Here is a 26,419-nt window from a genome sequence, read left to right on the forward strand (position 1 = left end):
TCATGGGGGGTCTGAACTAAGGGGGTGTCTATACTGATGGGGGGTCTCAACTAAGGGGGTGTCTATACTGATGGGGGGTCTGTACCAAGGGGGCATTCTATACTGATGGGGGGTCTGAACTAAGGAGGGATTCTATACTGATGGGGGTCTGCACTAAAGGGGGGGATTCTATACTGATGGGAAGGTCTGCACTAAGAGGGGGGATTCTACACTCATGGGGGTGTCTGTACTGATGAGGGGGGTCTGTACTGAGGGAGGGGGTCAGTGCTTAGTGAGGGGGGTCTGTACTGAGGGGAGGGGGGATCTGTGCTTAGTGAGGGGGATCTATACTTCGGGAGGGGGGTCTGTAATTAGTGGAGGGGGGGTCTGTACTGAGGGGGGACTATAGTTGGTGGGCGGGGGGTGACACCAATTTTTTCCGCACCAGGTGACACCAACCCTAGTGACGCCACTGCCCGTTAGCACCGTATACAGTAATCAGGCCAGCTTGGGGAGGGCGGTATAGTAAATCAGTGAAGGGAATTTGCGGTACGGGTTTATTAATCCTGGAATGTGCTACAGCCGGGGGATATATTACTCAATGAGACCCACCATGACACTTGGCTTGACTGGTGGGGCTCATCAAACCTAACAGCTCTTTGTTCCCGGGGTTTAGAAAATAATTAAACCCGCTCCAACTTAGCAACCGGAGAGGTTCTGCTGCCGCGGGAACGTCAGGATAATTGAATTGTGCTCAGGCCATAAATCCGGCACCAAAATAAGAAGAGCAGACGGGGGAAGGGACGCCAGGAGAAATTCGGATGAGTTACTGGCTGCCCTGTGGATGGAGAGGGACCGCCGGCCAGAATCCTTGTTATTTTATACTGTGAGGTTCAGGGGAAAAAAAGAAAAATATATAAAAATACACAGATTACACAAAATTATAGAGCAAACCGAGCGTAATAAACAAACAATAAAAAAAGTCTATAAATATATAAAATAAATAAAAAAAATACAAGAAAGCTAAAGCACAGTGTGTTATAAACAACTGCCATTTTTTTAACCCCTTCAATACCAGACACTTTAACCCCCTTCCTGCCTCAGCTTTTAGCGCTGTTGTACTTTGAATGACAATTACGCGGTCATCCAACGCTGTACCCAAATTACATTTTTCTAATTTTTTTTACACAAATAGAACTGTTGGGTTCCAACCGAGGGAAACCTTGCTGTGGCTTAAAGCATGTTGAGACCTGATAAAGGAGTTGTGCTTGAAACTTGTTATTTTTTTTTTCACAAATTTTTTTTGCTAACAATTCAAATTATCTTGTACTTTTTTTATCCGGTTTTTATCCTATTTTTTTTTTAAAGTGTATTTTGTGCGTGTACTCGAGAGAGGAGCCGGACTGCAGGAGTTGGGAGTAGGCAGGCCTCCCCCAGAGGCAATCTGCCACCTTTCTCCATGCCCCGGGTGGCAATGGTGGGTGTGTGAGGGGGTCCTCCCACACAGCCCACCCTACCTGCTCCACTTTAAAGCCCAACGGGGCAGAGGGACTCCCTATAAGGGAGTGAGAGGATCTAGCCCGCTCAACCAGCCCCGTTAGTCCTTCGCCTCTCTTTTTAGAGACCGCATGGTCAAAGTGCGTGCATGTTAACCCAATTTCGAGTGCGTGTAAGTGTGGTGGTTTTTGTGGGAGGTGGGTGGGCGTACTAAGCGCAGGCTTACCTCGCATAGCACACCCACCGGGAGCCGGGCTGAGACCACCAAACTCAATTCACATGTAGCTGAGACCGGGATCCGAACCCCTAGCTGCAGAGGTGAATGGCTTGTCAGCGCAGTGCCAATCGCGTTGAGCCACCGCAGCTCCCCTGAGCGTGTTTGAAGTGTTCCTTCACCTGACTATACAAGTCTTAACATCCCCAGTATGTTGTTGTGATGTCTCCATGATATCTGTATAGCGAACATAAATAATGGTGACAAGTTACAGCTCATCTTTACCAACGCCGGTTCCTTTAGTGTTGGCAACATAGAATTTCCCTCCACAGGTGGCCTTCATAACTAGCAGTCTCGTGCAACTGGATCCAAGTCATGTATAATTAATTCCTTCCTCCTTCCTGCCTTCTTTCCACTAATAATGATCTCGATGGTTCAAAAAAACCTCATTCATAATAAGAATAATTTCATTCTTTATGCCTCAAAGTGTTGACCTATCAAACCCCTCTCGTCTTCATCTCAAACCTGATTTCGACTTTATACCAGATCTGCATGACTAAGCATGAATGCGTCCTTCCACAGTGATGTCATAACAGTATTTGGGCTCAAGATTGGAGAGAATAAATTATAAATATGCGTGAATTCACCCAACTATAAAAGGGCGGGGCTGGAGACGTAGCGTAGGGGCGAGCTGAAAAAATGAAACCACCAAAACACAACCCATTCAAGGTGGCGGCATGGTGGCCTCGGCTTTTATAGACACATGGCCTCCTCACCACATGTCAAACAGCACAATGAAAGGCCATTCACGGGTGATCTTTTTGCAGAGGGGAGCCGAGGCCTCCTACGTGTCAGAACAAGTCCTCCCACTTACAGTAGTAGCTGCACGATCTTCTGCCGCTGTGTCCTCTTATGGCCGGTGTGACCAGGGGCGTCGCTAGGTGGAAAAAAGACCAGGGGCATCATCCCGAAGTCCAAGGCTGGAAACCGAGGGGGGGGGTGGTGTATGTGACGCATTTTTGTGGCTGGGCCGTGTCCTACCTGACCTACATACACTGACTGTAGTGACCTACATACACTGACTTACATACCCTGACCTACTTGACATGCACTGACCTACATACACTGACTTACATACCCTGACCTACCTGACATGCACTGACCTACCTACACTGACTTACATACACTGACCTACTTACAATTACCTACGTACACTGACCTACATACATTGACAGTAGTGACCTACATACACTGACCTACCTGACCTACACTGACCTACCTGACCTACCTACACTGACCTACCTACACTGACCTACATACACTGACATTTACATACACTTTCTGACCTATCTCAGCTCAACCCTGGTGTGCGGAGTCACAGCAGGCAGTCAGTCATTCCGTCAGTCGTCAGAGGAGGAGCCGAGGAAGAGAGGAGAGCCGAGGAGCCAGGAGGTGAAGAGAGCCGAGGAGGTGAGGAGAGCCGAGGAGCCAGGAGGGGAGGAGAGCCGAGGAGCCTGGAGGGGAAGAGAGCCCAGGAGGAGAGCCGAGGAGGAAAGGAGAGCCGCCCACCCGAGCGGGGACGTGGCGTGGCGGCCGCATTGTAATTCCCGCCTTATGGAGCCTGCAGTGCCTATGATGGACGTCACGCGTCCCACGGTCCCGGCATTTGACCAGTGGGACGTCCATCATAGGTGTCGCGCAGGCTCCAGAAGGCGGGACCTGCTATGGTACTCGGTCACACTCGGACCACATTCGGCAGCGCTCGGGATCAGATCGGTCCCGGCGCTCGCCGCTCGCTCTGGGCTAACAATGAGACTCTGGGCTTTTCGGGGACCCATTCAGGGCTCCAGCCCCCCAAACCCCCCCTCCCGATGCCCCTGGGTGTGACCCAAGCTAAATTGACAGGTGCCTCTTGAAGGCTCCACTGGGTCCTCTTATGTAGCAATCGCTTGGAGCGCCGCAGACAAGGACAGAGCCTGTCCCAGCTCTAGACATTTAATGAAAAAAGGTGAAACAACTTGGAAGTCTCACATCTCTACAAAACCCCGTAAGAAGGTGTATGACAGCCTCAGCCCCGGGCTCTAACCAGGCCGCGCTCCCAACGCGTTTCACTTTGTGGGCGGAGTAAAATATGTTGGTTGAGTGGCCTGGTTGGAACTGAGGCTGTCATACATCTTCTTACGGGGGTTTTGCAGAGATAAGCAACTTCAAGGACTCTTCCCTTATAGGGCCGGGTTCACACCGGTGCAGCAGCAGATCATGCGGCTACTACCACATTCATAATAGAAAAACAGCAGCAGCAGATCATGCAGCTACTACCGCATTTCAATGTACTGGTTGACAGTTTTTTATTGCGAGCTCAGTGACCTGATCTATACCACGCATGCGTTATTCACTGCGATCTTATTTCCCTTTTCACGGCAGCTTTGCAAGTTCCTATTTTTTTCAGGTACCTTGACGGGCGTATGCTAAATTAGCCGAGAAAAAGCGTGCATACGCGACTTAGCACTGCCTATGCATTGATGTTGTTTCTATTTGTAGGTTTGCCTGCACTGCAAATACGTATGTATATATGGACCTGTGCATTTATATACATCAATACAAACGTCTCTTTGTTCTGTCTCAGGTCCTCTCCTGGAAATCTTCGGCTGTCCCACAACATCTTTAGTGCTGCTAATATATCATTTTCCTCCGCAGGTGGCTCTATAACTATCGCCTCTCATGCAACTGGATCCGAGCCATGTATAATTAAACGCCTTTCTCCCTTCTCTCTTGTTTGCAAAACTGAGAATCATCGCTGCGCAGCCCGCTGGTTCAAACATAGCAATGACCGAAAAATAACAGGAATTATTCGGTCTTCATATCAAAGTACCAGCCTGTCAAACCCAGTTGTCTGATTTAAACATAGTGTTGTTGTTTTCTTTTTTTTTCTCACTGGGCTGTAAAGATTTCCATTCAAATTTAAAGCTGTAAGGATCTTAGATGGAAAAAGCTAAAAAAAAAAAAAAAAAAATGAAGAAAAAAAAAGCCCACTGAAAGAAAATAAAAAAAAATATATATAATGCAGTCATGTATTCGTTACAAGTAATTATAAATAATTTTATTTTTTACAACAAGCAAAGAAATGTCACCTATGAAGATTTTTAAGGGTAAAAGTTTGACGTCATTCCACGAGCGGGCGCAATTTTGAAGCGTGACATGTTGGGTATCAATTTAATCGGCGTAACATTATCTCTCACAATATTAAAAAAAAAATTGGGCTAACTTTACCGATTTCTTATTTTTTTATTAAAAAAAACTGCGCAAAAACGGTGTGACAAAAAGAATTGCAATGACCCCACTTCTCTAGGGTGTTAGAAAAAAAAAAAAAGTATAATGTTTGGAAATTTTCTAGCAAAAAAAAATAGTTTTTAACGTGTAAACACTGTGGGCCATATTCAGGTACATCTGCGGCGGCGTAACGTATCGCATTTACGTTACGCCGCCGCAAGTTTTACGGGCAAGTGCTTGATTCACAAAGCACTTGCCTGTAAAGTTGCGGCGGCGTAGCGTAAATCCCCCCCGGCGCAAGCCCGCCTAATTCAAATGATCCGGTTAGGGGGCGTGGATCATTTAAATTAGGCGCGTTCCCGCGCTGAACGTACTGCGCATGCGCTGTCCCTAAAATTTCCTGACGTGCATTGCGGTAAATGACGTCGCAAGGACGTCATTGGTTTCGACGTGAACGTAAATGGCGTCCAGCGCCATTCACGGACAACTTACGCAAACAACCTACAAATTTCAAATTGCGACACGGGAACGACGGCCATACTTAACATTGGATACGCCACCTAGGGGGCAGCTTTATCTTTACGCCGCGTAGCTCTTACGGAAACGGCGTAAATTTACTGCGACGGGCAAGCGTACGTTCGTGAATCGGCGTAACGACTCATTTGCATATTCTACGCCGACCGCAATGGAAGCGCCACCTAGCGGCCAGCGTAAATATTGCAGCCTAAGATACGACGGCGCAGGCCGTCGTATCGTAGCCATGTTTAAGTGTATCTCAGTTTGAGAATACACTTAAACATACGACGGGCTTAGATTCGGAGTTACGTTGGCGTATCTACTGATACGCCGGCGTAACTCTATGTGAATCTGGCCCTGAGTCTGAAAAAAAAATAAACTGTCTCGGTCCTTAAGTGGTTATATTTGCCTTAAGTTCTGCTTTAAAGATCAAGTTTACGCATCCCAATGCCCAGAAGGGGTGGTAACTGATGAAGCCTTCTTTTCCGAAAAGATATATTTCTTTAGATCCTCATCTGCGGGAAGCTAGCCTACCCTCCCACTGGGACACTTGGCATTTTGCTGTAAAGAAAATGAAGTATACCCATTTCCGCCTTCGATGCCTCAGCAGAAAATAAATGATCAGATATGTTTTTTTCTAAATGCTTAAACGGAGGAACATCACCGATCTACCCTATTCCCTGGGAAGAGCTAACCTTGATCGTTTTAAAGAATTCCATTAAATTTGTTTCAACTGCTTTAACTAACCTGATGAATTTTCGGAGCTGGTGAATATCTTTTGTATTTTTTTTATTTTTATTTTTTATTTTTCCCTGCTGACTATTTCTTTCCAAATAATACCCCCTTTGCTCCTTCTACGCCACTGGCAGTCCTCCATCAAACCTTTTAATGTGGCTTGTTTGGGTTTGTTCACCATAACTAATGGACTTGACTTGTGTGGGCTAATTGTGCTGATTGAAAAGATAAAAAAAAAAAAAAAAAGCTTCTGTCTTTTTGCACTCAAAATCTCCATCAAAAAAGAGACGAGAATAAAAAAAATAAATAAATAAATAAAAAAAAAAAAACATCTAAAAGACACAGAGAACAAATTGTTTAGGACAGATTTTAAACAAACCGATCATTAAAGTTCAGGCTGCTGTTGAAATTGAGAACTGTTTTGGATTTCGCTAACTACAACATTAAGATTAACATTGGCAGGGGCTTTTGTTTTTTGGGGAATTTTTGGGAAGACCGTCATGAATTTATCTGGCTAGTCTAGAGCTTAAGAGAGTTTCCGAAATGTAAATTGTTTGCAAAACGCTTGTGTTTATTTTACTTCAACAAGATTATATGCTTTACGAATTTTGCTCCTGGAGCAGCTAGAAATAACATTGAGTATATTCTTAGTGGGTCTAGACTTTACTGCGTTCTATTTTATTTCTTTTTTGCGATATCTACAGTGGTCCAGTGGAATTACATCAAAGAACATGTTGACATTTTATAAATTAACACATTCTAAAATATCTATGGAGTCTCGTCCACTTTACTATTCAAAAGTGGTCACCATTAGGCTAATATTTTATATAACGTCATGTAAGTAGTAGGCATCTCAATGAGGTTGGTGTCAGGATATTGAAGGCACTTTCCAAAAATTTGTTCTGGAAAATTTGAAGTTTGTATGTTTCATTTCTACTTTCTCGTTTTATCTTCAGCTTTGGGATCTCCTCAAGGACTATCCTTCTCTGATATCACTGAGAAATCTGCCAAAGTTATCTGGCTAGCTCCAAGAATCCGGGTGAACAAGTTCATCATCACATACGTTCCCGTGGCTGGAGGTAAGTTGAAGCATCTCAGTCACGGTTTCCGGTTGTTGACTTATTTGATATATTAGATAGAAAGCATGCTCTGGCCAGGGTTGTCAGACGAAAAAAAATTCTCCTGCGCACGAGTGAATGATCCAAGAGTCAATTGCCCATAAGGATGATACCAACAACGGTGCCACTGGCCTTGCTGCCCTTCATGGATGGGGATATCCTAGTGGCAAAGAGAAAAGAAAACAAAGACGCACCAGCCTAGTGTATTACCGTTACAAGATTTTAATAAAATTCAAATATATACAGGGCCTACTCACAAATGTAGTGGAAAAAAATCGCAGTGAAGCTTAATCGACATAAGCTGCAAAGAGATGACCTCGAACCATACTCCAATCGATCGTAGAGAACGTGAAGAGGGTCACCACCGGCTGACTCGTTTCAAAGCTCTAAGCCTCTTCATCAGAGCCCAGCAGTCACAGTTGTCCAACGATCTGACCTGTACTATGACCTATTGGGAAATAAATGACTTTTCCTGGGGCCAACATTACAGCATGCATGTGGCAGTATGCTGCCATGGATTGGCGGTAGGAAAGGAAAATGACGGTAAAAATTTGATACAAGTCTCCATTTTCCTGTCACCAACATGACAGCATACTATCACATGTATGCTGCCATGGATAGGTACCAGAGAAGCAAAAATGACAGTAAGTATTTGATCCATTTTTTGTTTTCCTGATGCCAACATGGCAGCATACTATCACATGTATGCTGCCATGGATAGGTACCAGAGAAGCAAAAATGACAGTAAGTATTTGATACATTTTTTGTTTTCCTGATGCCAACATGTATTCTGTCATAGATTGGCGGCAGGGAAGGAAAATTACAGTAAATATTTGATACAATTCTCTATTTTCCTGTTGCCAACATGGCAGCATACTACCACATGTATGTATTCTGCCATAGATTGGCGGCAGGAAAGGAAAATTTTGGTAAGTATTTGATAATTTTTTTGTTTTCCTGATGCCAACATGTCAGCATGCTGCCACATGTATGCTTTTTTTGTTTTCCTGGGGCCCGACATGGCAGAATACTACCATATGTAGGCTGTCATGGATTGATACTAGGAAAAGAAAATTACAGTAAATATTTGATATCATTTTCCATTTTCCCGTTGCCAACATGCCATGGATAGGTACCAGGAAAGCAAAAATTTCAGTAAATATTTGATACAATTTTCTGTGTTCCTGGCGCCAACATGGCAGCATACTACCACATGTATTCTGCCATAGATTGGTGGCAGGAAAGGAAAATTGTGGTAAGTGTTTGATAAATTAATTTGTTTTCCTGATGCCAACGTGTCAGCATACTGTAACCACAGGTATGCTGCCATAGATTGGCGGCAGGAAAGGAAAATTACAGTAACTATTTGATACATTTTGTTTTTCCTGGGGCCGACATGGCAGCAAACTACCATATGTGGGCTGTCATGGATTGGCACTAGGAAAGCAAATTTTCAGTAAATATTTGATACAATTCTCTATTTTCCTGTTGCCAACATGGCAGCACACTACCACATGTATTCTGCCATGGTTTGGCACCAGGAAAGGAACATTTTGGTAGGTATTTGATACATTTTTTGTTTTCCTGGGGCCCGACATGAGAGCATACTTCTACATGGATTGGCACCAGGAAAGCAAAATTACAGTAAATATTTGATAACATTTTCTGTTTTACTTGGCGCCAACATGGCAGCATACTACCACATGTAGATTGGCGGCAGGAAAGGAAAATTTATATTGATACATTTTTTTTTCCTGTGGCCCAACATGACAGCATACCACCATATGTAGGTTGTCATGGATTGGCACTTGGAAAAGAAAATTATGGTAAATATTTGATATAATTTTCCATTTTCCTGTCGCCAACATGACAACACATTACCACAAGTATGCTGCTATGGACTGGCGCCAGGAAAGGAAAATTACAGTTAGGCCCCATACACACGAGAGGATTTATCCGCGAATACGGTCCAGCGGACCGTTTCCGCGGATAAATCCTCTTGAGGATTTCAGCGGATTTCTCTGCGATGGAGTGTACTCACCATCGCATTGAAATCCGCGCCGAAATCCTCTGGCGATGACGTGTCGCGCCGTCGCCGCGATTATGACGCGGCGACGTGCGCGACGCTGTCATATAAGGAATTCAATGCATGCGTCGAATCATTACGACGCATGCGGGGGATCCCTTCGGACGGATGGATCCGGTGAGTCTATACAGACCAGCGGATCCATCCGTTGGGATGGATTCCAGCAGATAGATTTGTTTAGCATGTCAGCGAATATTTGATCTGCTGGAATCCATCCCAGGGGATAAATATTCGCGGAAACAGATCCGCTGGAGTGTACACACCATAGGATCTATCCGCTGAAACCCATTCGCTGGGATTTTTCAGCGGATGGATTCTGTCGTGTGTATGGGGCCTAAGTGTTTGATACAATTTTCCATTTTTTGCCGTCTTTTTCTCCACTGGGGGGATTTCTCTCTTTATTTGTACTGATAACCGTAAAAGAAAGTGGTGGGAAATTTTACATTTTTACAGTTGTCACCAGAACAGGAGGCAATCGGATATCTTCCAACAGGGACACCTTCCAGTGACAACTATCTAACAGATGAAATCTCACTTTAGAGAGATTTTCCCCACTTCCTGTTCTGTTTTCCAGGACAAGAAGTGAAGGTAAATGCCTGGGACACAGGCAGAAAAAAAGTGCCTGACATGGCTTTACCACTCCCTTCTCTATAAGTGGCCTTAAAGAGGAACTACAACCATAAAAAAAAGAAGAAGCTACAAATACAGTAGAGCAGGGGTGTCAAACTCAATTTCATTGCGGGCCTCATCAGCATTATGATTGTCCTCAAAAGGGCCAGTTGTATCTGTAAGACTGGATGTCCATCGCATCCCCTTACATCCCTTACATTAGATGTCAAGAGCCCCCCCACCATCAGAAGTTGAGTCCCCCCCTCTCCCTTACATCACAGTGCACCCCTCTTTCCTTATGCTGCTGCTGGGAAGAAGCTGGATGCATTGATTGAAGGCAGAAAGTAGGGGTCTGGAGGAGGACCAGAGGAGGGCTGGAGCTCTCCTGCAGCTGCAGGAGAGGTGCAAGGGCCACATGAAATGGCCTGCAGGACCGGATTCGGCCGGCGAGCCTTGTGCTTGACACCTGTGCAGTAGAGTTTCTTGTGGAGAATGGAGTGTAGCCCTGTCTTACCACACCCATTTCTTCTCACTACCACGAATCCGCGGTTCCAGCAAGATCCTACATAAATAGTATAAGGTTGTGTTTATGGGGCCCTAGCTGAATGATGGAACAAGTAAAGCCAACTTCATAAACAAACACAAAATTTCAATATCCTTTTTCTACATTTTTTTTTATCAGGGGCCAGTAGCACAGTTGAAGTCGATGGATCAAGAACACAAACCACCTTGGTCAACCTCTTGCCGGGAGTTGAATACCTTGTAAGCATCGTGTCCGTGAAAGGAAGTGAACAAAGCCAACCCGCTTCTGGTTCTCTGACCACAGGTACGTAGCTCCTAAGGTTGTGTCCCTGAAGCCGTATCCGTTTTTAGGAGCGTAAAAGAGAAGGTTGATCATTTCGAAGAAGCGTTCTAAAATAGAAATATTGAGGATCACACAATTTAGGATGAAGTTCATAAATGGAACATCCATCCTGCTTTAAGATCAAAACAAGTAAAAATGAGTCAGGTATCCCTGAATGTGAAGGAAGACAAGATACTGGTGGCTACTTTAGTTTTAGAACCTTCTAAATACTAGACATGCGCACACTGATATATTTTATTTCGTTTTCGTCCGAAAAATAAATTTATTTAGGTACTCCCGAAATTAGTTTTTATTTATTTTGTTTCGTTAAAAAATGCATTTGTCCGAAAATCCGAATGAATTAAGGTCGAATCTGTCAATTGAAGGCTTATGGTGTCTGTCGGAAGTTCTAAGAAGATTCGAAGAAGCAGCCACGACCGTACATTTCCTAGCAAATGCTCCGCCCACAAGCTATAGTAGAAATCTAATGTTGTATGACACTAGTAATAATTATATTTATTAATTATTTTTACTAGTCAACCAACATTAGAATTCTTCTATAGCCTACGGGCGGAGAATTTTGACCATAAATGTCTCGACTCTTTTCTCTCTATGTCGAATCTTTTCTCTCTGTGTCGAATCTTTTCTCTCTATGTTGAATCTTTTCTCTATATGTCGAATCTTTTCTCTCTATAATGTCGAATCTTTTCTCTCTATAATGTCAAATCTTTTCTCTCTATGTTGAATCTTTTCTCTATATGTTGAATCTTCATGTCTCTATAATGTTGAATATTTTGTCTCTATGTAGAATAATCTCGGTCTAATAGAGTAAGGTTAGACACATTCAACCGCAGATTCGATAGACACAGATCGCTATTGTCAGCGTCATGTCGAATCTTCTATCTTCAGATTTTCCGACTAATGTAATTTTTTAACGAAACAAAATAAATAAAAATGAATTTCGGGTGTAACTAAACAAATGTATTTTTTGGATGAAACCGAAATTTCAAAATAAAATATTTCAGTGTGCGCATGTGTAGTAGGAACTAATCTAAATAGCCAAACGATCACTCAAGGAGTCCTCCACCCATCAGCCTTCTCAAAAGACTCCCATGACTTTATAAGTTCTTTGCTCTTCTATTATATAATAAGAATTATGTGTATGTTGTATAGTAGAGATTTACATCTCCAGTATGTACTTATTTTCACACATCCAAAAAAGATCAAACGTGTTGAAACACAACATAATAACGCCAAGCCATAAAAACAAAAGCATCACTTTAAAGTTGTCCTTCAGGCTAAATACATAGACGAGATACAAATGAGGGATCAGTTTTACCTGACAAAGGATTAGTATTCCTGATCACCAATGTAAGGAACATTCTTCTCACCGACCACCAATGTAAGGAACATTCTTCTCACTGATCACCAATGTAAGGGACATTCTTCTCACTGATCACCAATGTAAGGGACATTCTTCCCACTGATCACCAATGTAAGGAACATTCTTCTCACTGATCACCAATGTAAGGGACATTCTTCCCACTGATCACCAATGTAAGGAACATTCTTCCCACTGATCACCAATGTAAGGGACATTCTTCTCACTGATCACCAATGTAAGGGACATTCTTCCCACTGATCACCAATGTAAGGAACATTCTTCTCACTGATCACCAATGTAAGGGACATTCTTCTCACTGATCACCAATGTAAGGAACATTCTTCTCACTGATCACCAATGTAAGGAACATTCTTCTCACTGATCACCAATGTAAGGAACATTCTTCCCACTGATCACCAATGTAAGGGACATTCTTCCCACTGATCACCAATGTAAGGAACATTCTTCTCACTGATCACCAATGTAAGGAACATTCTTCTCACTGATCACCAATGTAAGGAACATTCTTCCCACTGATCACCAATGTAAGGAACATTCTTCTCACTGATCACCAATGTAAGGAACATTCTTCCCACTGATCACCAATGTAAGGAACATTCTTCCCACTGATCACCAATGTAAGGGACATTCTTCCCACTGATCACCAATGTAAGGGACATTCTTCCCACTGATCACCAATGTAAGGGACATTCTTCCCACTGATCACCAATGTAAGGAGCATTCTTCCCACTGACCTCCTAAAAAAATGGTTTTAGCAGGGGTTCCTTTAGACCTAAAAATTATTTCAGGAGTTCCTCTGAAATATAAAGTTTGAGAAAGATTGCCCTGGAACAGGGGTCTCCAAACTTTCTAAATGAAGGGCCAGTTTACTGCTCTTTAGACTTGTGGGGGGCCAGGCTGTGGCCAGTGGGAGGAATAGTGTCTCATCATTGGTATCAGTGGGAGGAATAGTGTCCCATCATTGGTATCAGTGGGAGGAATAGTGTCCCATCATTGGTATCAGTGGAAGGAATAGTGCCCCATCATTGGTATCAGTGGGAGGAATAGTGTCCCATCATTGGTATCAGTGGGAGGAATAGTGTCCCATCATTGGTATTAGTGGGAGGAATAGTGCCCCATCATTGGTATCAGTGGAAGGAATAGTGTCCCATCATTGGTATCAATGGGAGAAATAGTGTCCCATCATTGGTATCAGTGGGAGGAATAGTGTCCCATCATTGGTATTAGTGGGGGGAATAGTGTCACATCATTGGTATCAGTGGAAGGAATAGTGCTCCATCATTGGTATCAGTGGGAGGAATAGTGTCCCATCATTGGTATTAGTGGGGGGGGGAAATAGAGCCCCGTCATTGGGATCAGTGGGAAGAATAGTGCCCCATCATTGGTGGCAGTGCGTGGAAAAGTGTCCCATTGTTGGTTTCAGTGAATGAAACTGAGCCCCAAGGGTTGGATACAAGCAAGCAAAGGGCCACATCCAGCCCCTGGACCACAGTTTGGAGAACACTGCCCTAGAAATCAAAGGAATCAGTATAAAATAATCATAAGGATATGAACATATAACAATATTAGTAAAGGAACGATCGTAAATCTGCTCTGCCAAGAAAGACACATTCACAATTTATTTGGTATTGGTGGCAATGTCTCACGTGGAATGTCTCTTATTTTTCAGCTCTTGACAGTCCATCAGCCCTTCGCGCCGTCAATGTCACAGAGTCTGAGGCTCTAGCACTGTGGAAACCTTCTCTGGCCTCTGTGGACAATTATGTGATCTCCTATTCAGCAATGAACGGTAAGTAGCTATAACCTCTTCCCACCTGCAATCTGTTAATCATTGCCCTCCAGCACCATGCCCCATGCTGATTGGACACTTATAACCGTCACCCCTACTGTGAGAGCCAACAGCTGACCCCCCGTGGAGCTTCCAGCTCTTCTCCAGACCAGGGCTCCGGAACAGCGCCCTCTAGCACCAGGTTAGGCCGACACCACAGAATACCAGGGCCCGGATTCAGATAGAGATACGACGGCGTATCTCCTGATAAGCCGTCGTATCTCTGAGTTGCGTCGGTCGTATCTATGCGCCCGATTCATAGAATCAGGTTCCGCATAGATCTCCCTAAGATCCGACAGGTGTAAGTGACTTACACCGTCGGATCTTAGGCTGCAATTCCAGGCCGGCCGCTAGGTGGCGTTTCGTTTTTTACATGCAACGAATATGCAAATGAGGATTTCCGCCGATTCAGAAACGAACGCCCGCCCGTCGTTTTTTTTTTTACGTTGCTTGCGTTCGGCTTTTTCCGGCGTATAGTTACCCCTGCTATGTGAGGGGTATCCTATGTTAAGTATGGCCGTCGTTCCCGGGCCGAGTTTTGAATTTTTACATTGTTTGCGTAAGTTGATTCAGAAAAGACTGGGACGCAAGTTACGCTCACGCGGAAACCAATGACGTCCTAGCGACGTCATTTGGAGCAATGCACGCTGGGAAAATTCGCGGACGGCGCATGCACTGTTCGATCGGTGCGGGGACGTGCCTGATTTAAATTGTAGACGCCCCCTAGCCACGGAATTTGAATTCCGCCAGGGGATTTACGATACGCCGCCGCAAGTTTTGAGGTAAGTGCTTTCTGAATTAAGCACTTGACTCAAAAACTTGCGCCGGCGGATCGTAAATCAGATAGGTTACGCGGATCTAAAGATCTGCTAACCTATCTGAATCCGGCCCCAGGAGTTGAGGAGCAGAAGCTCCAGTAAACATCCTCTGATTAACAACCTCAAATGTGCATGTTTCCCTATGAGACTGTGTATAGGGGGGCGTGTCCATTCCATCCACTCAGGTCTCAGATTACACTCAGCTCCCTGCTTTATGCTGTGTGCGGTGTGTGGTGTCAGACCCCCCCCCCCCCCCCCGGCCTCCTGCCTTCTGAAGCTTTAGAAATGCTTTGTAAATTCTTGAACAGATGTAGAGGACAGATTGTTCGCAGGTAAACAGGTACAACTTATGTAGGAGGATTTGTTTAATATCTGAGGTTAGTCACTTTGCTGGTATATATGTAAGGGTTCCAGGATAAGTTAGTGTGCCGCTCAGGCTCAATCAATATGGGGAGCAGTATGAGGAGGTTCAGTATCCGCTGCAGGAGTGCCAGCGAGAGGTGGCGCTTGCCCCGGCTCCTGTGATCACTAAGGGAATAAGAGGACGGAATCCCTAGTGCCGCACATCCACATCCTGTAGTGGTAATGAGACTGGCAAACTCAGCTTGGGCTCCCGCCAGGCCACGCCCCCAACGCGTTTCGCTCCGCCATCCAGGAGCTTAGTCATAGGGTCATGTAAGGGTTTGCAACCCCTTTAAGTCCTGCTTTAAAGTGGTTGTAAACCTTCACATATAACCAGTGAAGTAACTGGCCTCCGGTGATACACAGAGATGAAGTAATCCTCCTGCATAAGTTGTACCTGTTTACTTGAGGCCCACCTTCTCTACAGCCCTTCAAAGTCCAACATGTATAAAGCTTGTCTGAGCTGAAATCACACACTGCAGAGCTCTGACAGCTTATTACGGGGATTGGATGGGGCACCCAATCCCCTCTTTACACAGCAAACAGGAACAGAGCTAAGGCTGTCAATCACAGGCTGTGTACTGGAGCACCCTCTCATGCCAAGTTTTGTTTCTCTTGGTGTCCGAAAATTTGTCAGAAGTGACTTTAAGCTGATAGCAGAGGAAGGAGGCAGCAGACAGAAAGTACACTTTAGTGCTCTGGACTGAGACAAGTAAACACTATAGAAGGATATGCTTTCTTCATTAGTGTCTGAGGTTTCCAACCACTTTAACTGAGGCATGTGAATGCTGATTAATGTGGCCTGGGCATCCAGGCACCAGTGGCCTCCGGTCATGAACTGATTTATTCCAACGCATCATTATAAGAATGGTTTCACTAAACAATATCCATCTTTTATTGCAGCTCCTTCTATGGATGTGACAGTTTCAGGAAACACGGTGGAACACGATATTTTTGGACTTCAGCCGGCTACGGAATACACACTAAAGATCTACGCCGTTAGAGGGTCACTGAAAAGCAAGGAAATCTTTACAACCTTCACAACAGGTGAGGTCACAATGTAGATCGCAACTTTGATTTTGGGTTTTATTTTCAAGTTCACGTTCTTAAAATAAATTTTGCATTTGTGAGACTCACTTATAGACAGGGCTTTTTTTCTTAAAGAATAGGTGCAGGAACTCCTTCCTTCCGAGTCACCCCTTGTATCCGCCCCCTACCCACCTCCGAGCACCGTTCCTTGGTTCCACCCCCTACCCACCTCTGAGCACCTTAACTTGGCTCCACCCATACCCGCATCTAAGCACCGTTCCTTTGTTTCACGCCTATTTCCGAGCACCGTAACTTGGTTCCACCCCTACCCGTCTCCGAGCACCATTCCTTGGTTTCACCCATACCTACCTCTCAGCACCGTTCCTCTGTTTCACGCCTACCCACCTCCTAGCACTGTTCTTTGGTTCCACCCCTACCTATTTCCGAGCACCGTAACTTGGTTCCACCCCTACCCGTCTCCGAGCACAATTCCTTAGTTCCACCCCTACCTACCTCTGAGCACCGTTTCTTGGTTTCACGACTACCAAACCTCTGAGCATCGTTCCTGGGTTCCAAACTTACCTACCTCCGAGCACCGTTAATTGGTTCCACTTTTACCTACCTCCGAGCACCGTTCCTTGGTATCACCCCTACCTATTTCCGAGCACCGTAACTTGGTTCCACCCCTACCCGCCTCCGAGCACCATTCCTTGGTTCCACCCTTACCTGAGCACTGTTCCTTGGTTCCACCACTACCCCACCTCTGAGCACTGTAACTTGGTTTCACCTCTACCCATCTCCAAGCACCGTTCCTGGGCTCCAAACTTACCTACCTCTGAGCACCATAACTTGGTTTAACCTCTACCCATCTCCAAGCACCGTTCCTGGGTTCCAAACTTACCAACCTCTGAGCACCATTCCTTGGTTTCACCCCTACCTACCTCTGAGCATCATTCCTTGGTTCTACCACTACCCCAACTCTGAGCACTGTTCCTTGGTTCCACCATTACCTACTTCTGAGCACCATTCCTTGGTTCTACCCCTACCCCACCTTATGAGCACTGTAAATTGGTTTCATCACTACCCATCTTCAAGCACCATTCCTGGGTTCCAAACTTACCTGCCTCCAAGCACCGTAACTTGGTTCCACCTTTACCTTCCTCTGAGCACCATTCCTTGGTTCCACCATTACCCCACCTCTGAGCACTGTTCCTTGGTTCCACCACTACCCCTCCTCTGAGCACCTTAACTTGGTTTCACCTCTACCCATCTCCAAGCACCGCTCGGAGCACTGTTTCTTGGTTCCACCCCTACCTATTTCCAAGCACTGTAACTTGGTTCCACCCCTACCCGCCTCCAAACACCATTCCTTGGTTCCACCTTTACCTTCCTCTGAGCACCATTCCTTGGTTCCACCATTACCCCACCTCTGAGCACCGTTCCTTGGTTCCACCACTACCCCTCCTCTGAGCACCTTAACTTGGTTTCACCTCTACCCATCTCCAAGCACCGTTCCTGGGTTCCAAACTTACCTACCTCTGAGCACCATAACTTGGTTCCACCTGTACCTACCTCCGAGCACCGTTCCTTGGTTCCACCTTTACATACCTCAGAGCACCGTAACTTGGTTTCACCTCTACCCATCTCCAAGCACCGTTCCTGGGTTCCAAACTTACCTACCTCTGAGCACCGTAACTTGGTTCCACCCGTACCTACCTCCGAGCACCGTTCCTTGGCTCCACCCCTACCCAACTCCGAACACCATTCCCTGGTTCCACCTTTACCTACCTCCGAGCATTGTTCCTTTACCTTTACCTAACTCCTTCCAGCAGTGACTCAGCAGCTCAACTCCCATTGCCCCCCCCCCCTCAACAGTGACACAGCAGCTCAGCTCCCTCTGCTCCCCTTCCCAAACAATGACTTTAACAGCCCGGCTCACCCCTGTTCCCCCTCCCAGCAGTGATTCAGCAGCTATCCAGTCTTCTAATCTCTAATTGACATGCAGAGCAGACTCTCTGGGAAGGGGGAGCAAATTGATCCGAGCAGCCGAGGGAACAGCTTAAATGACTTCAGAGGATTGCAAAACGGCGGCAAACAACGCCGCAAATACTATAACTGTAATTATTTGTATCTTCCTAAGCCCGCGCAGCAGCTCGCATCGAGCTTAATTTGTTGCAAAACTTTTCCTTGATTGACGTCTCCACTGCACGCTGGAGAAATCGCTCATGTAGCAACGCCACAAAATAAATATAAAAATAAATAAATAATAACAAAAAAATTATTTATATATGAAAAAAAAATAAGCTTGATAGCTCAACGAGACGCTTTAACTGGCGGCGGGTGTTTTATTTGCCCTCCGCATTTTGTTTCTTGTTGTCAAAAAAAGGGATTTATCTGTTTTGACGAGAAGCAAGGAGCGGGTTTTTTTTACGCCGCGCCTCTTGATACCGTGATTGAGCTGGAGGGTTATTTTGACAGAAACACATAAATGCACAAAACCAGGTGTCAACAAGCGGGATCTGGAGGCATTTAAAAAAAGGAGATTATCCCGGTTTGGCAGCTGAAAGTAAGCAAACCTGTAATTGTTTTCTGTTGTTAATGGGAAACTCTCCGCGCAAATACATTTAATGATTAATAGTTACACGAAGAAACAGCTCTTCAAAATAAAGAAACTTTACGGCCACATCCAGGCTTTTAAAGCAAAAAAAAAAAAAAAAAAAAGCAAAACTTTAATATTATTGTCAGGGGGAGAATCTGTAGGTACATTGTACCTCACGTGAAAGGGTGCCGGGATAATTGAGACCCCATGGGCCACCAATAGGTCACCTCCTGTACAGGGCCAAGGCCCCATCAGTTTAGCAGGGGGGATGTGACCAGAGAGAAGTAGCTTAGGCACACGCACAGTAAACCCATGTGCTGTGGCTCCCAGAAGTTAAATAAGAGTTCCCCTGGCCCCATCAGTTCAGCAGAAGGGGGCCTGACACAGAAAGGGACTATTTACTTATTTTCAGGAGCAGGTGGAGTAACCCCCATGGCACAGAAGATTGATCTATGTTGATGAGGACAAAGGCCTCTTCCCCATAACCCTGGCCCTGTGGTTTTGGGGGGTCTGTGGGTGGAGGGAGGGGTAGGGTATTGGGTCGTGGCTCCCAGAAGTTAAATATAAGTTCCTGAGGCCCATCAGTTCAGCAGCAGGGGACAAGGACAGAGAGGGGATAATTTACATATTTTCAGGAGGGGGGTAGAGTAATCCCCATGTCAGGGAAGATTACTCCACGTTGATGAGGACAAAGGCCTCCCCCCACAATCCTGGCCCTGTATGTTGTGGGGGTCTGTGGATGGGGGCCCCTGGGCCATGACTCCCAGAAGTTAAATAAAAGTTCCTGGGTTCCCATTAGTTCAGCAGCAGGGGCTGGGCACAGAGAGGGGACTATTCACTTATTTTCAGGAGCAGGTAGAGTATTCCTCATGGAGGGGAATATTACCCTATGTTGATGAGGACAAGGGTCTCTTCCCCATAACACTGGCCCTGTTGTTGTGGGGGTCTGTGTGTGGGGGGCCCCTGGGCCATGGCTCCTAAAGGTTAAATAAAAGTTCCTGTGGCCCTATCAGTTCAGCAGAGGGGGCCGGGACAGAGAGGGGACTATTTACATATTTTCAGGAGCAGGTAGAGTAATCCCCATGGCAGGGAAGATCACTCCATGGTGATGAGGACAAGGACCTCTTTCCCACAACCTTGGCTTTGTGGTTGTGAGGTTCTGTGGGTGGGGGGGCCCTGGGCCATGACTCCCAGAAGTTAAATGAAAATTCCTGTGGCCCCAATCAGTTCAGCAGCGGGGGCAGAGAGGAACTATTTACTTATTTTCAGGAGCAGGTGGACTATTCCTCATTGCAGGGAATATTATCCTATGTTGATGAGGACAGGGGCCTCTTTCAAATAACCCTTGCTCTGTCGTTGTGGGGGTCTGTGGATTGGGGCCTCTTGGCCATGGCTCCCAGAAGTAAAAAAAAAATCCTGTGGCCCATCAGTTCAGCAGCAGGGGGCCGGGGGCAGAGAGGGGCTATTTATGGTTCTTATTTTCAGGAGCAGGTGCAGTAATCCTCATGTCAAGGAAGATTACTCCATGTTGATGAGGACAAAGGCCTCTTCCCCACAACCCTGGCCCTGAGGTTTTGGGGGTCTGTGGGTGGGGGGCTCCTAGGCCATGGCTCCTAGAAGAAAAATAAAAGTTCCTGGGGCCCAATTATTTCAGCAGCAGAGGCCGGGGACAAAGAGAGGACTATTTAAGGCAGGGATCTCAAACTGGCGGCCCTCCAGCTGTTGCGAAACTACCATTCAGATCATGCCTCTGCCTGTGGGAGTCATGCCTGTAACTGTCAGCCTTGCAATGCCTCATGGGACTTGTAGTTTTGCAACAGCTGGAGGGCCGCCAGTTTGAGACCCCCCTGATTTAAGGGATTCTTCCAGGAAGGAAGTGAAATCATCCTTGAAAGGTTTCAAAGGACAACAACCGTAAGTGGATCCACCTTCAACCTACCTACAGTACATCGGAACGCTCATATTTGACCATAAGTAGTCCTTTGCCATTTGTTGGTTTCTTGGGTACAATATCATATAAAATACCTTTATTCCATACATACTGAATAATATAATAAAAAAATACCTTTATGCCTCGTACACACGGCCGGATTTTCAGAGAAAAACAGTCAGACGGGCTTTTTTTTTTCTAGGAAAGTCCGGCCGTGTGTCGCCTCCATCCAGTGTGGCCAACCGTCTGTATTTTTACGGACAGTCCGTAAAAACGGGCACTTTTCCCCCCCGTTCGTAAATGTCAGTGGTTGCGGGAATGTGCCAGTAAAAATAGCCGAGATCGGTTCGGCTTGGAACTGTGCATGGAGATTGGAGGCAGGGGGTGATTGGAGGCAGGGGGTGATGGTGGCTGCAGTGGCACCGCAGAGGGGGATGGAGACAGGGGGAGATTTGAGGCAGGGGGTGTTAGTGGCAGGGGGTGATTGGAGGCAGGGGGCGTTGGTGGCACCGCAGAGGGGGATGGTGGCACCGCAGAGGGTGGGGGATGGAGACAGGGGTTGTTGGTTGTACCGCAGAGGGGGATGGAGGCAGGGGGTGATTGGAGGCAGGGGGAGATTGTGGCAGAGGGGGATGGAGGCAGGGGGCAATGGAGGCAGGGGGAGATTGGAGACAGGGCGAGATTGGAGGTAGGGAGTGTTAGTGGCAGGGGGTGATTGGAGGCAGGGGGTGTTGGTGGCAGGGGGTGATTGGAGGCAGGGGGTGTTGGTGGCAGGGGGTGATTGGAGGCAGGAGGTGTTGGTGGCACCACAGAGGGGGATGGTGGCACTGCAGAGGGTGGGGGATGGAGACAGGGGTTGTTGGTGGCACTGCAGAGGGGGATGGAGGCAGGGAACGATGGAGGCAGGGGGTGATTGGAGGCAGGAAGCCTGGGGGAGATTAGAGGCAGGGGAGATTGAAGGCAGGGGGTGTTAGTGGCAGGGGTGTGATTAGAGGCAGGGGGTGTTGGTGGCACCGCAGAGGGGGATGGTGGCATCGCAGAGGGTGGGGATTGAGACAGGGGTTGTTGGTGGCACCGTAGAGGGGGATGGAGGCAGGGGACACAAGGGGGCCTAGGGAGATTGGAGGCAGGGGGAGATTGGAGGCAGGGGGAGATTGTGGCACCGCAGAGGGGGGTAAAGACAGGGGGTGTTGGTGGCAGAGGGGGATGGAGGCAGGGGGTGATGTGACTAAATATTTTGAACTTATTATATCAAAAATAACAAAAATATGTTTTTTTACCTTAATATCTACCTTAATGTCACATTGCTATTTGCCCGGCGTACTTGTTTGTAGCCTAAATACTGAAATTTGCACCTAAAAATGTAATTTAGTAACTTTTGTGAAATGCCAGTAAAAACGTGGCAGCGCCAGTACATTTTGGGTGTCGTGCCAGGAAATTTCAATCTGGTAGGTTGGCAACACTGCCTCCGTCTGACTTTTTTTTTTCGGAAGTCCGACAGACCTTAGATAGAGAACCTGTTCTCTTTCTTTCTGTCGGACTTCCGACGGACTCACGGCGGACTTTTGCACGGTCAAAAGTCCGACCGTGTGTACAAGGCATTATAACTCTTTAATTCAATGTAGACACCTTTAGGTGGAGAAAATATGACGTGTTCGATAACAAATATATTCTTTCTGATCCTACAGCATTGGACGGCCCTAGAGACCTAACTGCAAGTGAAATCCAGGCTGACTCAGCTCTGGTCACGTGGAGACCCCCAAGATCCATTATTACCGGTTTCTTGCTGACCTATGAGTCTGTAGATGGAACAGTCAAGGTAAATTTAATGTTGTCCTTAAAATACCTTATCGTGCAGCTTTGATATGTTCTATTCTTCGTTTTACCTGCTCATCAAAAGCGTGAATGTTGTCAGGCAGTTATTTCAAAAATACTTAAATAGCTTGAGACACTAATACCACCAAGAAATAGCTTCAGAAGTGTTAATTAACGTAGCAATGATTCCAGAGGGTGAACCATTCGCTGCCTGTTTTTGACCTGAAAGCAGTTCTGCTGTGAGCTTCAGGCTCCTGTCTGAGATCAGAAACTCCGATAGTGTGGGTGCGGCGATATTACGACACACAATTTACTGTTTTCCACCCTACTTGAATTTCTTTTGTGTTAGACTTTTGAAATGTATACCAGAATATTTGCTAAAACAGAGTCCATATTGCCACCGTAGCACCGCCAATGTTTATTGCCCCGTAGCATCCTTCATTGCTAGGGTTCCGGCAGTTATTGCCCCTTTGGATGCTCAGTTGCTAAGTTAGAAGCTAGTTTTTGTCTTTCATCCTTTGTTTCTAGGATATAGAGGCCTATTGACCTCTTGGGTCCTCAGTTGCCTGGACGCAGGTTGATACTCATACCTAGAGTCCTCTGTTGCTAGGACGCAGGCAGTTGCCACCTAATTTCTTGATTGCTAGGACGTGGATGGCCGCTATGGCCACCTAGGTTCCTCCTTTGCTAGAACACAGGCAGCTATTGCCCACTAGTGCCCCCCAGTATCTTTTGATGTAGGTGGCTATCACTGCCTAGCATCCTCGTTTGCTAGGGTGCAGACAGCTATTGCCATCAAGTGTCCTCCATTGCTTGGACGCAGGTGGCTATTGCCATGTAGCATACTCTGTTACTAGGATGCAGGTGTTCATTGTCACCTAGTGACCTCTGTTTCTTAATTACTAGACTGTAGATGTCTTTTTCTACCTAGCAACCTCCGTTGCTAGAACACAGCTATTGCCACTTGGCCTCATCAGTTGCTTTGGTGCAGGTAGCTACTACTGTCTGGGGTCCTTCGTTGCTAGGAGATTTGAAGCCATTGCTGCCTGGTGTCCTCCATTGGCAGCTTTTGTCACTAAGGTCCCTTTCACACTGGGGCGGGGGCGGCGTCAGCGGTAAAACGGTGCTTTACCGCCAATTTCACAGCGCTATTCGGCCGCTAGCAGGGCGGTTTTACCCCCGCTAGCAGCCAAGAAACGGCGCCTCTGCAGATGGGCACAGAGGCTGTATTGAGGCTGCAGATGGGCATCAGGCTGCATTGGATGGGCGCAGATCAGGCTGCAGATGAGCACAGAGGCTGCATTGAGGCTGCAGATGGGCACTAATCAGGCTGCATTGATTGTCACTGACCATTATTTTGCTTCAAAGTGGTTTATTTGAAAAAAAAAAAAAAATTCTTGAAACTTCTCTCTTAAATTGAAGGTGCGTGTAAAATGCCTGGGCATTGTAATACGCCGATAAATACAGTATTTCTACATTTTTTTTTTTACAAATCTAGACACAGAACACATTTTTTTAGCTTTATGTGGGCCCTTTAGAAGAAATAAGCCTACGTTTAGCAGGGCCGATCCTAGGGTCACAGGCACCTGGATGCAGAAATATTTCTGGCGCCCCCACATGGGCGTCATCATTTTACTAACTCCTCCCCTTTACAAATGTTTCTATGGCAATGACTCAACCACAGAGATGCTCCCCCCACAAAGTCTTCATTAACCTGGGATCCTTACATGATCTCTTAACAATAAACAAAATACAGGCAGAGAAGCAGAGTACTTTATTGGGAGCTGGAGGGGGCCTCTGTGATGGACACAGAGAGAGCTTCTGTTAGAGTCTGTTGGATGTTCGGCGCCCCCACCTCTGCAGGCGCCTGGGTGCAATGCACCCTGTGCACCCTGCCTAGGATCGGCCCTGTGGTTTAGATCTGCGAAAAATGTTCACCGATAAAAATGGGATGTGCGTACAAGCCATAGAAGTCACATCACTGATAGTTCACGTGTTCAGAACTGTATGTAAAAAAATTAAATATAAAAATCTATGGATGTCCTAGTAATGATTTCCATACAGACCACTGGTAGCTTCTCTAAACATTTGCAGCAGACATGAACAGTAGTAGGAGGCTTGTTACTTCATGTGACGTCCCATTAATATAATATGTCATATGGTAAGCATATGGAACAATTAGACCAGTGGACCAAGCTGCGCGGGTTTAATCGTTTTTTTTTTCTTTTAGAAGGCTCTTGACTTAATGCCAAAAAACATATTTTCAAAGCCTCCCTAGAATGAGAAGAACTCCTCGAAGCTTTTGATTGGCTGTCATCTGCTGCTGGGGAATGTTTGGAAATGATTTGTAAAAATTAACACCTCGCCATATTTCTATGTCGGCGTCAAAAGTTTTTTTGAAGTTTTTATAGTTGATTTTATTATTTTTTCTTTTTTTTTTTTTTACATTTTTATAAGTTCCCTTCATGGTAACAGTATGTTAAATAGTTTTACTTTTTTTTTAGAGCTTTTAGCATAATTATCCAAAGTTTACACAGAGTTATAAAGAATTATTCAATGTCTGGGCCTTTATTTAATAAATGAAAGAGAGACGGGAAAAGTGCAGTAACCCATAGTATCCTTAACCAGGGCCATCTTAATGCAAGGGGCCCCAGGTACATGGAGGGGGCCCCACAATAATCTTGCATTACATCATACTTGCCGACTGCCCCCGGATTTGCTGGGACAGTCACGCTTTTTACTAAACTGTCCCGATATGGCAGGAAGGTGCATAACCCTACTGTCAAAGGATGCTGTGTCCGTCCATGAACTTCAGAGAAATGGATTTCACGGTGAGTACAAAAATCCTATTTTTTACGGACAGTCCGTAAAAACTGGCACTTTTTTCCCCCATTCGTAAATGTCCGTGGTTGCGGGAATGTGCCAGTAAAAATAGTCAAGACCAGTTCGGCTTGGAACTGCACATGGAGATTGGAGCCAGGGGGAGATTGTGGCACCACAGAAGGGGGGTGAAGGCAGGGGGTGTTGGTGGCAGAGGGGGATGGAGGCAGGGGGTGACTAAATAATTTGCCCTTATTATATCGAAATTTTAAAATAAAAATATGTTTTTTTACCTTACTATCTACCTTAACCACTTAACCCCCGGACCATATTGCTGGTTAAAGACCAGAGCACTTTTTGCGATTCGGCACTGCGTCGCTTTAACTGACAATTGTGCGGTCGTGCGGCGTGGCTCCCAAACAAAATTGTCGTCCTTTTTTCCCACAAATAGGCGGTATTTGATCACCACTGCGGTTTTTAGTTTTTGCGCTATAAACAAAAATAGAGCGACAATTTTTTTTGCTTTTTGCTATAATAAATATCCCCCAAAAATATATAAAAAAAACACCATATTTTTTTCCTCAGTTTAGGGCGATACGTATTCTACATTTTTTCCGTAAAAAAATAGCAATAAGCGTTTATTGATTGGTTTGCGCAAAAGTTATAGCATTTACAAAATAGGGGGTATTTTTATGGCATTTTTATTAATATTTTTTTTTTACTAGTAATGGCAGCGATCAGCGATTTTTTTTTCGGTACTGCGACATTATGGCGGACACTTCTGACACATTTTTGGGACCATTGGCATTTTTATAGCGATCAGTGCTATAAAAATGCATTGGATTACTATAAAAATGACACTGGCAGTGAAGGGGTTAACACTAGGGGGCGGGGAAGGGGTTAAG

General features: G+C 45.7%; 1 protein-coding gene across 1 annotated transcript in view; it reads left to right on the forward strand.

Moving 5' to 3' along the window:
• The window catches only part of TNC (tenascin C), a 204,871-nt gene that overhangs the window by 132,018 nt on the left and 46,434 nt on the right, over nucleotides 1–26,419 (forward strand). Inside the window, 5 exon segments of the mRNA XM_040322752.1 lie at nucleotides 7,168–7,290; nucleotides 10,707–10,850; nucleotides 13,943–14,062; nucleotides 16,225–16,368; nucleotides 22,568–22,698. Of these exon segments, the coding sequence (XP_040178686.1) occupies nucleotides 7,168–7,290; nucleotides 10,707–10,850; nucleotides 13,943–14,062; nucleotides 16,225–16,368; nucleotides 22,568–22,698 (662 nt within the window).

Source organism: Rana temporaria, chromosome 9 (assembly GCF_905171775.1).
Source record: "Rana temporaria chromosome 9, aRanTem1.1, whole genome shotgun sequence".
Classification (NCBI taxonomy): domain Eukaryota; kingdom Metazoa; phylum Chordata; class Amphibia; order Anura; family Ranidae; genus Rana; species Rana temporaria.